This window comes from Mytilus galloprovincialis, chromosome 6, assembly GCF_965363235.1.
Source record: "Mytilus galloprovincialis chromosome 6, xbMytGall1.hap1.1, whole genome shotgun sequence".
Classification (NCBI taxonomy): Eukaryota; Metazoa; Mollusca; class Bivalvia; order Mytilida; family Mytilidae; genus Mytilus; species Mytilus galloprovincialis.
In genome coordinates this window covers 7,543,732-7,555,891 of record NC_134843.1, presented here as the reverse complement: position 1 = coordinate 7,555,891, position 12,160 = coordinate 7,543,732, and the positions used below count along the sequence as shown (strand labels likewise).

Genomic DNA, 12,160 nt, shown 5'->3' with positions numbered 1-12,160 from the left:
CTTAAACTATGCAGGACAGTATTATTGAAATGATAGAAAATGTCATCTGTGTAATCTTGGTAGCATTGGAGACGAATTGCATTATCTGCTAGAATGTTCATTTGAAAATTATCATACTATCTGGCTCGTGTTAACTTTAATAATTATTTTGAAACCCCTGTATTATATATTATGTTTTGTAAATAGATGCATATTCTTGTACATATTTTGCACTCTCTCTATGTAACTATGTATCTGCAATGGTTATGAGAATAAAGATATTATGATAATTGAATAAAATAGATTCGTGCTTATATCTATTAACACTTTTTAAAAAAAAAAATCATAATTAGTAATCGGTTCAAGTATCAGTTTGTCAGTCAATTAAAGTTCAGGAATTTGAGCATTTTGAAATCTACCTTGCTGTCCACAGAAGTTTAAACTGTTGAACAATTCCTTATTGGAGTTATTGCCCTCAAATGTCAATTCTACCATTTTTTTTTTTATTTTTGCTGATTATTTTGAAAACTAAAAAACGTGTGTACAAGATTAAAAAAATTTAACTAAACTGAATGTTATGATTCACCTGTTGTCTATTTACATCAAAAACTTTTTTAGAGGAGTTATTGCCCTTACATGTAAGTGTAAAATATCTTACAATATCATTATACAATAAGTAGATGCATCTACCATTTTTACTATGTCTACAATTATATAAACAGAAGTTTTAACCCTAAATGAAATATATAACTAAAAATGTACTGAAAGTTAATATTAATAATCATGATAATATGGGGACGAAGTCCCATATAACAGTAGAAAAATCAATAAAAAAAAAAAAAAAAAAAAAATCGGGAAAATTTTCCCGAAATTTTCATTGTACTAAAATAATGAACTGAAAATTGGGAAAAAAATTTTTTTATGTCATGTTTTGAATTTCCGCATCTTCGCAGAAATCTACCATGTACTTCCTTTTTCCGGTCTCGTTTGTATGAAACTTTGAGTAAAATATATATTTATTAGTCTAGTATAAAATAGGAAGGAACGCAATACCAATTTCATTTTTAATAATTCCTTGATATAAAAAAACGTTACCTGATGATAGCGTTTCTTTGTTTACATTGCATATGACGTCATAACTTAACTAACAACACAACTAAAATCCCTAACAACAGAAACAAAATCGGAAACGTTACGGTATTTCCGTTTCTTCTTTTTAACAAATATTTAAGTTACAAAAAAATAATTCATACAGACTTCGTCCCCATTTACAGGTAATGCCTGCCTCATATTATAACTTCATGATTGTTGATTAGTATGACCAATTGAGCATCTGACTGGTCTATGATAAAAGCAGCTATATCTGGTGGCAGAAATAATACTGTCAATGCAAATACATGTACTTAAAAATGTGATCATTGTTTATTACAGGGCTATTTTTTCAATGAGGATGGATCAGGACAGAACAAAGATACAGAAGACTTACTATCAGAAAGTCCTGCTTTAAGTGCTGAATTGGATCCCCCTTTTAGAAAAATTCACATAGTTTGGGCTATTGTAGTGGAAATACTACTCTTTGTAAGTTTCAACTTTAAATATTCAGCAATTGAACAAAAGAGTTTTCCACCATAATTTTTCAATGGTTCATTTCCTGATCAATACTTTTTGTATTTTGTGCAGACATGGTTTTACAAAAATGTATTGATATGGAAAATTTCTTATATCAACTTTTAAAAACTGTTGATTTATTTTATACACAAAGGTTTTTCTTCCCTTTTCCTTACTTGTAGATGACCTAATTTGTCAGCACTACTAACTTTAAGTTGTTTTTGTTGTTGGAAAAATTCTAAGTTTATAGCATTTGATCCTTCATTTTACAAATTGTTATTTAAATTCTTGGACAGCCATTTTTTCTCTTTTTTTTCTATATTTTTACTTTTTTTTTATTTTTCAGACTGGTCTGGTCATAGCTACCTTTGTACTACCACATATTGAAGTCTTACAACCTGATAGAAATACTACAAAACATGATGGAAAACATTTAGGAGCACATATTGATGAAATATCCGTAGCCTGTTATGTCCATGGAGGACTTTGGTTTATTCTGCTTGGGTTTGATCGATATTTGAGATACCACCATTACAGACACAGAATGTGTGGATATCTGGAATTTTATAGAAGAACGAGACATTTACGTAAAATACCTTTGTTAGCAAATTCAGCTGGTGAGTGAATTTTTTTGTAAGGATATTGTAGTGGATATCCTAAGAGAAAAAATTTGGTGTATGGATTCATCAATGGAAATTTAAATTGTGTACAGTGAATTTATAATTATTCTAATACCAATTTTTTGTGGATTTTGTGGGTACAAGTGAACCACGAAATTAAATGTTCAAAAAAATAAAAGAATACTATATATGCCTGTATGTAGATTTGGCAAAACGACGAAATCAAATGTCCATAAACATGCAAGTTTTCCTTAATCCATGAAAATAAACGAATCCGCAGTATCTGTTATTATTATATTCCATAAAACATGTAAAAATAAAAAAGATGTGGTATGATTGCTTATAAGACAACTATCCACAATACTTCAAATTACATGGATGTCAGTGATTATAGGTCCCTGTACAGCAGTCAAAAATGAGGGAAAATCCATACCATATAGTCAGCTATTAAAGGCCATAGCATGAACAAACAAGAAACCTAATTTAACACAAGTCAATTTATTAAAATCAAACATAGACGAACATGGACCAACAACAAAATGCATTTATTGGTAGGAAGCACTAAGATATCCTAGAATCCTATAAATTTCCTTAAATCACAAATAGTAACCTAGTTGTCATTAACGTTTATTCTATGGGACATACATTTAATTACTTTGATTCTGTACATATTCTGTCTTGATGGAGTAACTTTGAGTCTGTTTTTGTCTGAGACAAAGTCAGTTATTTTAAATCTATTATATTAAATTACTATTGATTGATATTTAACAGGTAATGCTGCCTTGTTAGTAGTTCTGAAGATTTTACAAGATTTGAATGGAACCCACACCGATCTATATATAGAAATAGTGATTGCCTTGGAGGCAGTGTTAGCTGTGTCAGTGCTGATGATTTATCTTGGTAAATGTTATCAACAACAATCATGAAAATTTTAGATTTTGTCAAAAATAATGTCTGGAAAAATCTGTTTTAAACTTGGTTTATATAGAAAATGTGTTTTCTTTATTGCAACATAATTTGATTAAGTTCTTTATCATTTTTATTATCTTTTCAAAATGTACACTAACAAAAATACATTGCAAGAAAAGTTCAAAGTCCATCAACAAATGTCAAAAGCAAAAGCTCAAACTCATCAAAAGAAAAGAAAGCAACTGTCATTTTAACATGATATAACTTGCAGGCATTGAGTTATGTTCAAAATCCAACATGCCTCAATACTGACTCATTTAAATAGGTATCAAACTACTAATTCAAATTTGTTATTTTAAAAACTTAATTTGTATTTCTTATACTTGACCTTTTCGTTACAATTTTTTGTTACATTTGTAGAAGAGTTGATAGAGATTAAGGGGAGATAATTCTTAACATGTTTAACAATAGTTTATTGATGTCACCAGATGTCGCTCAAGATGAAATAATCTCTAGTTTCATTCATTTTTTTCAGTAAAAACAGCAAATTTCAATAGTTTACTGATGTCACCTGATATTTCCCAAGATGAAATAATCTCGTTTATTATGTTTTCAGTAAAAACAGTAAAGTTCAATAGTTTATTGATGTCCCCAGATGTCGCTCAAGAGGAAATGATATCTAGTTTCATGCAGAACAGTGGTACTTCAGAGATTGGTTTTAGGTAAAGTAGTTATGACATAGTTTTACAATTAGACAATAGAACTTGATATTGATAGTCCTGGTTATAAATCACATTTCCTGAAATTTAGGAGCCCCCACCCCCCCCCCCCCCCACCCCTCCCCTTTTATGGAGTTTCATATAGGTATAGGATAAATACACAGACACATCCACACGTGCATATTGCCTGTTGGTAAACATTTAAAGTGAATACTTTAGAGGGTATACAGTTTATAGGATAAATGTAGGTCCATTTCATTGCTACTATGTATGCTGGTCCATATAGCTAGTTGCTACCAGATGCCCATGCTTGACTGGTCCTACTGAAATTATATATCAAAAATTGGATTATTTCATACTATTTGACTGAAATATTACATGTCTATATTATGTCAAATGGAAGATTGGTCGATTGTTTTTTAGTTAATGTCCTAAAATAGAAGCAATCTGTCACATGTTTTGCTGAATATTTATTTTTAAAAATTCATCATGCATTAGTATTTGGATGCAGTGACTTTTTTTATATATGTATGAAAGCAATTTTGCAGACGTTTTATATTTATGACCCTTTTTCAAATTTCTTAAGTTTGTATTTTTTTCTTCTATTACATGCACCAGTATCCTGCAATAACTTTACTTCACTTTATTTATTGCTTTTATTTCTGTCATTAGTGCTTTATTTCCTTTGTATTTTTGACATTTTCATTTTCTTTTAAAGGATCCTTTTTGTGAAAATTTGTGCATGAATAATGTTTGCATAATTTATTTGTTTGGGATGAAACCATAGTTGTGTGAGCTAAATATTGATTCTTTTTAGTCAAATTTCAATATTTACCATACTAATAAACACCCTAATTTATTTTAAGACTCTTTGTGATGAATTCTTATTTTAGATGACTGAACAGTTTCCTAAAATTTAATTAATGCTGATTGACAGGAGAAATGAACATACTGTAAAGGACAAGGTACAATAAGGCTTGTTTTTGGCCCCCCTGTTTTCTCATTTTTCAAATTCTGTTTTGGAAAGCTACTTATTATTTTAAAATATTCCCTGAGGTTTGAAGTTTGTTTGATGAACTTCAAAACCACTTATTTTAGCAACTGTGTGAGGTGAGGGGGCTAAACTTTTGGTTATTATTATTTAAATATTGTAATTATTATTAACTTTGCATGTGTTCCATACATTTTTTTAGTTTTTTAATGCATCACCAACGTGACCCAGGATTTTTTTTATTCCAGTGTAATGAGAACTGTTTTTGTTGTCTAAATCACCATCATTTTCTCCGGGTCATGTAGGCGCACGCTATTAGATTTAAAAAACAATCGTAATTTTTCCTTCTTTTTGTGTTTTTGATGCCCTTTTACCCCCCTCACCTCACCCATATTCTGAAATTAATAGTTTTGAAGTTCATCCAAACAAACTTCAAACCTACATGGATATTTTAATGTGATAAGCAGCTTTCCAAAACAAAATTTAGAAATTGAAAAAATAGAGGGGCCAAAAACGGGCATATTTCCTACCTTGTCCTTTAGAAATTGTTGGGGTGTTTTATTATTGCAAAAAATGCAACACTGTTACGATAGCAATATTTTGATCTCACAATTTGTAATTTTTTATATAATTTAAACATGATTTTTCTCAATATCGCAAAGATAAAAATCTCATTTTAGTCTAAAATGACAAAATTACTAATGAATGCACACATTAATGTCTGAATTTACAGTAATGGATTTATTTTCACAGCTCTTCACATATTTTAAATTTGGCTCTTTTAATTTAAAAAAAACTTTTTAAAAATGTTTACTTTGACCCACCCTTTGACAAAAATATAAAAATTTCAAAAAATTTGAACCAACCACTTTATCAGAAAAATCTCATTGTTTATATAGCAGTTTGACACTAATTTTGATCATTGATAGGCTTAATATTTCCTTAACAATACGACATGATTTAAATGCTTAGCTGATTTTTTTACAGAGTTATCTCCCTGTAGTATTGGGTCCACCTGAAAACAAAATAAAAATGTATATAGCTACAAAATGTACTCTTATATTCTGAACTGTCAACTTTATTTCAAAACTGTTAAGGAATGGTAATTTTGAACTAAACCATAAATTGATAAATAAGGATCAAGTAAGGCTTTAATTTTGTAGATATATTCACTTGTAATATTTGCATTATGTATGGTTTACAGTTTTGGATGTAATGATATTGGATTTAAGTGAGTTGTTTATTTAGTTTGTTTTAGTTTTGCATGATTTATAGACATATGTTAAAATTACCTTGCACAAATATAGGAGCAAAACATAGGTGTTAAATTTTTCTTTAATTTTGTGGGTTTAATGTGTATTATTTGTAATCATCACATAAAACACTAGTTTTTCCTCACTCATACATATTGTAAAAGTCATATTTACAACTAATCTAGAACTATATACCTTTTAGTTTAAACATATTTACTTATAGTAGATTAGGAAACAAGTTTTACAACTTATATTAATCCCTTTCCACTTTGCGGGTGCAAGTGCTGCCTTGTAAATATAGCTACAAGGGTGCCTTTTACATGCAAAAAGTAAAATCACAAAAATACTGAACTCCAAGGAAAGTCCCCAATCAAATGGCAAAATCAAAAGTTCAAACACATCAAACGAATGGATAACAACTGTCATATTCCTGACTTGGTACAGGCATTTTCTTATGTAGAAAATGTTGGATTGAACCTGGTTTTATAGCTAGCTAAACCTCTCACTTGTATGACAGTCGCATCGAATTCCATTGTATTGTCACCGATGCGTGAACAAAACAAACAGACACAATAGGTAAATATGTCAAAAATAGGGGTACAGAGGTCAACATTGTGTTATCATCTTAATCACTATAAAAACAACAAATGTAACAAAGAAGCACAAAAAGGCATGTATCAAAATTAACATTCTCATTTTGCTTATATTATACGATTTTATTTATCTATGTTAAAAGCACCCATAAAGGTTGGCTCTCTCTTAACACGGGTCAGACATTTATTGTCCCCCTCCAACCGACTATCATTGTTTCCTCAAGACTATACTCAAGGGAGAGCCAAAAATTCAGTCCCTGAAATTTTCATCTTGGAACGGGAATCAAACCAGGAACATTTGTGTTAGTATTCTGATGCACTTTTACCTTTTGATGTCTGTATAGAATTATTTTCATTGAGTTTGCTTAGGACTTTTGTTTACAAATATATTACTGAGTCATTTTTTATGCCCCACCTACGATAGTAGAGGGGCATTATGTTTTCTGGTCTGTGGCTCCGTTCGTCCGTCCATCCGTCTGTGGTTCCATTTGTCCGTCCAGGTTAAAGTTTTTGGTCAAGGTAGTTTTTGATGAAGCTGAAGTCCAATCAACTTGAAACTTAGTACACTTGTTGCTTATGAGATGATCTTTCTAATTTTTAAGCCAAATAAGACTTTTGACCCCAATTTCACGGTCCACTGAACATAGAAAATGAAAGTGGGAGTTTCAGGTTAAAGTTTTTGGTCAAGGTAGTTTTTGATGAAGCTGAAGTCCAATCAACTTGAAACTTAGTACACTTGTTGCTTATGATATGATCTTTCTAATTTTAATGCCAAATTAGATAATTACCCAATTTCACGGTCCATGGAACATGGAAAATGATAGTGCGAGTGGGCCTCCGTGTACTTTGGACACATTCTTGTTAACAGTCTAATTCATGTTTGATTATCCCTGAATTGAAACAACAAAAATAGCTGCCACTAAAATTCTCTAAATCACATACACATTTTTTTCACAACTGATTAAATAAGATCCCTTATTTTTATTTTGACAAGTATCAAGTAAGTCATTTCAAACTTATCGACTTCAATCATGAAATACAGGCATTTTGTTTAGCAGATATGCCTTATGATAAATTCATATCCAGGGTTGGAAATAAGCAAGGGCCCACTATAGAATGGCTATTTTAAAATTTCAGATTTTTTCCCCCTTATAAAACTATTTAAATTGGCTACCAAAATTTAAGCTGTGAGCTAACATGCCAAAATGTTATCTTCAATTCCAGAATCTGGAAGTTCAGGTCCATAACAAATTTTCAGCTTTATTTTAAGTCGTGTAATCTTAGAATCAATGCCCTACTTTTCCTCGATCCTAATTCTAAATGTTTAACATGTGTAAAGTAGTAACAGTTGTTGGTATATATTGTTAATCATGTAAATCTATAGCATGTTGTATGTGGCAGTATACTAACATCATTTGCAAATAACAATATTATTGCTTTCAAGAATACAATAGTATGGTTTAAACAAAGATTCCAACTTAAGGATTATATACAAATACTCATATCATTTAAAAATACTTAAAGGCATCTAGACTAATTTATGATTTTCATTACAAAAGAAAATTCTTGTCACCAAACTCACCATGCAATAATCATTAACCTTTAATAATATTTAAGAAATAAATCATGGATGCTTGAATATATCGTGATTTTACCATGGGTTAGCCCTTTATGACAAATATTTTCATAAATATCGGTATAAAGGGCCAACCCATGGTAAAATAGCAATATATTCCAGCCCCGTGAATTATTTCGATTCTAATAGGACAAATACGGAAATTCTTTTGGATCAAAGCGCTCTAGGTGAAGGCAATATTTGCCTTTCCCATGAATAAACACACTTTAAAATTGATGAAAAGAACGGAGCAAACTGAATAAGTGACATGTTCAATCTATTTACAATAACATATTTAGATAGGTTTGGATGAATCTAAATGATCATTGTATTATATGTCTTATATGTATACACAAATGGCTATATAACAATTTTTAGCATCGTTTGTTTATGTTTTCTAGTGATGATTTTGGTTTCACAAGCGTGTATTTTCCTGTAAAATGCTTATATTCTGACGTAATTGTTCTATGACGTCGGGTAGCTCATTCATAAAAAACATTTGAAGTGGGAGTAAGATCGGAACAGCCCAGGAAATATATTCATATTTTACCACGGATGTGTACTCAAAGCGTTTGAAGGATGTCATGTTAGAATTATTAACGTTTTTGAAAAGGCAAAAATGCTTCATTTAGCCATTGAAATATTTGGTGTTGTTTACTTTTCAGAGCAAGGCAATGCACTCCGATCAATGTGCTTCATTATTGTTATTATTTATTTATTATAGACAGTATTTTATTTTATCAACACTTTAATGTAAACATTTGATGGTTTCACTGTACAGTCTTCATTATGACTCTCTGCTGTGGCGTCAATTTTTATACGCCCGTCGTCTTTTAGACAGGACGTATTATGGTATACCGTTGTCCGTTCGTCCGTCCGTCGTCCACACTTCGGACAATAACTCAAAAACACTTTCACCAATTTCCATGAAACTTAAGTGAATTGTTTATATCTATTGACGTAAGCTCCCTTTCGTTTTTTTTTAATTTCAGATTTTAAGTTTTGGTTTTATGGGGCTTTATTCATAAAAAAGGGGGGATTTTCAACACTTTGGACAATAACTCAGAAAGGCTTTTACCAATGTCCATGAAACTTTGGTGAATTGTTTATATCTATTGATGTAAGCTCCCTTTCAATTTTTATAAATCTCAGATTTTAAGTTTTGGATTTATGGGGCTTTATTCAGAAAAAAAAGGGGTATTTTCAACACTTCGGACAATAACTCAAAAAGGCTTTCACCAATGTCCATGAAACTTTGGTGAATTGTTTATATCTATTGATGTAAGCTCCCTTTCAATTTTTATAAATTTCAGAATTTACATTTCCGTGTTATGAATTTTTATGCTTAAAAAAGGGGGGATTTTCCAATTTTTGGACAATAACTAACACTTTCACAAAATTTTATGCAACTTTGATAAATTGTTTATATCTATTGACATAAGCTCCCTTTCCATTTTTATAAATTTTAGATTTTACGTTTTCTTAAGTAATGAATTTTTATACTTAAAAAAGGGGGATTTTATGAAACTTTGGTGAATATATTAATGTAACATCCCTTTTGATTTGTATATATATTTCTAGTTGATCATATAAATTCATTTAAAGCATAAAAGACAAGTTAAAAGAGCAACGGGCGTATCATGCGCTAAAGCGCAGCCCTTTATTATTTATAAAGCATGAAATATAAAAATCATGAGTTATTTTTAATTTTGACTGACTTGAATAAGCCTCTCATTATCATTAAACTTGATTGGATATTTCTGTAATATTTTAAGCTGACCTGCATTATCACATTTTTTATATATCTTTTTTCCTTTATTTTCAGAGATGAAAATTATTCAGATCAAGTATTAGAGAAACAAGCAGATATGATACGATATCTCAAACAACACAATTCACAGCTTGGGAAACGCATTCTAGCTTTGAATGCAGAAAATAATGCATTAAAATCTCAGATTGGTCAGAGATAGTGTTCAAATACTTATTGTCAATTGTATGTCCCATGACAACCTTCATATACACAAATAATTGTCACAGCAAATTCTCCAAATATGTACTCGTTTTACTGCAAAGGAGATTGAGTTAATATGTGCTAAAAAAAAATGAGGTTAAAAAGTTTAAAATGAACTAAATCACTTATAGTTTATGACTGTTTACATGTGAGCTGCCTCCGATAAAAATCGACATTATGCAAGTACACATACATGTATACATTTACATTATAAATGTTTGATTGATTCTGAAATATTCAAATATTAAATAAAGACGAATATTGATCCCTTATTAGGGTTCTTATATCAGCTAATTTTCATATACTGTCTTTTGGTGTGTATTTTGCGCATTTGTGTATAGTGCGCACCCACCCCCTTTGTGGTCCAAGAAACGAGATAAAAAAAAGTTATTGGTCATATAATACTCCTAGACATTTATGTGGTAGACTTTGCATAGATATTTTTTTCAACTGAAATATGTCAACAGATGTTTTGCACAAGGTTGGTTTCTACCTGACACAGCTCATGTGTTACTGACAACAAAGATTCTCACCAAGTATAAGTTTACATTTCTGTCACTTATAAATGTAAATAAGTAAATAATTGTTATTAAAAAGTATACTGTAAATTTCTTAAAAGTATATGCAAGTAGAAATGAAATAATTTCAAAAGAATGATCAAATAAATAGAACAAAAACAGGTCAGAGTATTCTCTAGTCAAGTTGTAGCTTTTTGTTTCAACAAAATAAAAAAGACCAAATTGTATCAATGATAAATGTTTTTTAGTTTTTTTTTTAAATCAAAAGGACATCTGAAATATCTTTGATTCAAAAAGCATGATATGATAAAAAAAATAATAAAAAAAAAAATATTTAAAAATATAATGAAAACCCATCAGAAGCTTCATACTGCATCAACACAAATTATGTGTAAAGTTAATAATCGTACAACTGTATATTGCTTTATTATTATATGTACTACCATTTCTTTCATTGTATTACAACAGTATGGTGTTCATTTTGTTTTTGTTTAAATATGTATATTTAGTGTTGTCTTGAATGATTATTTTTAAATGATCTTATTGTTTTTGTTTGTGAAAAGTGGATTTTTTTCAAAAATTTATAAGGTGCATGCCTTTGATAGTTGAAATGTAAAAATTTGTTATCCTAAGTTTTTGGCTTAAATGGCTTAATTCACTAGTATGCCCTAAACATATAAAAAATGAAGATTTCAAATGAGACAACTGTTCACTGAAGGTCAAACCAAATAAAAGTTTGCAACTGTAGTCATCAAACAGCCTGCAACTATTAACAAAGCCATATTGCATTGTGATTTTAAAAGGCATTTTATTCTGTAGTAGTATTGCTGTACTTGTCATTCAGAAATACCATTCAATGTGCCATTATTTGTAGCTTCTTTGTACTTCAGAAGTTGATACTACTGCCAAAAAGTCTTTTGAAATTTCTGAAAAACAATAGATAGTTTAAATAGATTACACATGTGGAATTAACAGTTTTTGGAACCTCTTGTTATAAAAATAAGAAGATGTGGTATAATTGCCTATTACCATTAAATAAATGATGTAGAAGGTTAGCAACTTTTGGTTGATTTAACACTTATCTAACCTAAAATATATTTCTGCAGTCACAAATATTGTTTATACTAAAACACTTTTCATTTGGTTTTGTTTAAAAATCTAGATGAAGATTTATTACAATGAAGTTTGAGTTAATTCTTTTGCTTCATGCTTATGTAATTCTCTTTTAAAAGTATGTATGTATATTATTTAATTGTTATTTATAATATTTTGCCATGTGTATTATGCAATGTTCCTTTTCTATGTTTATATATGATATGAATAAAACGCATATTTGATCCTCCA

At 29.9% G+C, this 12,160-nt stretch overlaps 1 protein-coding gene across 2 annotated transcripts in view; it reads left to right on the top strand.

Annotated features, from left to right (window-relative positions):
- LOC143078830 (transmembrane protein 192-like) overlaps positions 1 to 12,160 on the top strand; it is a 15,651-nt gene extending 3,491 nt beyond the window's left edge. The window contains exons 2-7 of one of the 2 annotated variants that reach the window (XM_076253817.1): positions 1,411 to 1,557; positions 1,934 to 2,204; positions 2,979 to 3,107; positions 3,733 to 3,838; positions 6,031 to 6,057; positions 10,113 to 12,160. In XM_076253817.1, the coding sequence (XP_076109932.1) occupies positions 1,411 to 1,557; positions 1,934 to 2,204; positions 2,979 to 3,107; positions 3,733 to 3,838; positions 6,031 to 6,057; positions 10,113 to 10,257 (825 nt within the window). In that variant the 3' untranslated portion in view covers positions 10,258 to 12,160. The remainder of the gene's footprint in view (positions 1 to 1,410; positions 1,558 to 1,933; positions 2,205 to 2,978; positions 3,108 to 3,732; positions 3,839 to 6,030; positions 6,058 to 10,112) is intronic. The other variant, XM_076253818.1, reaches the window with a different exon arrangement.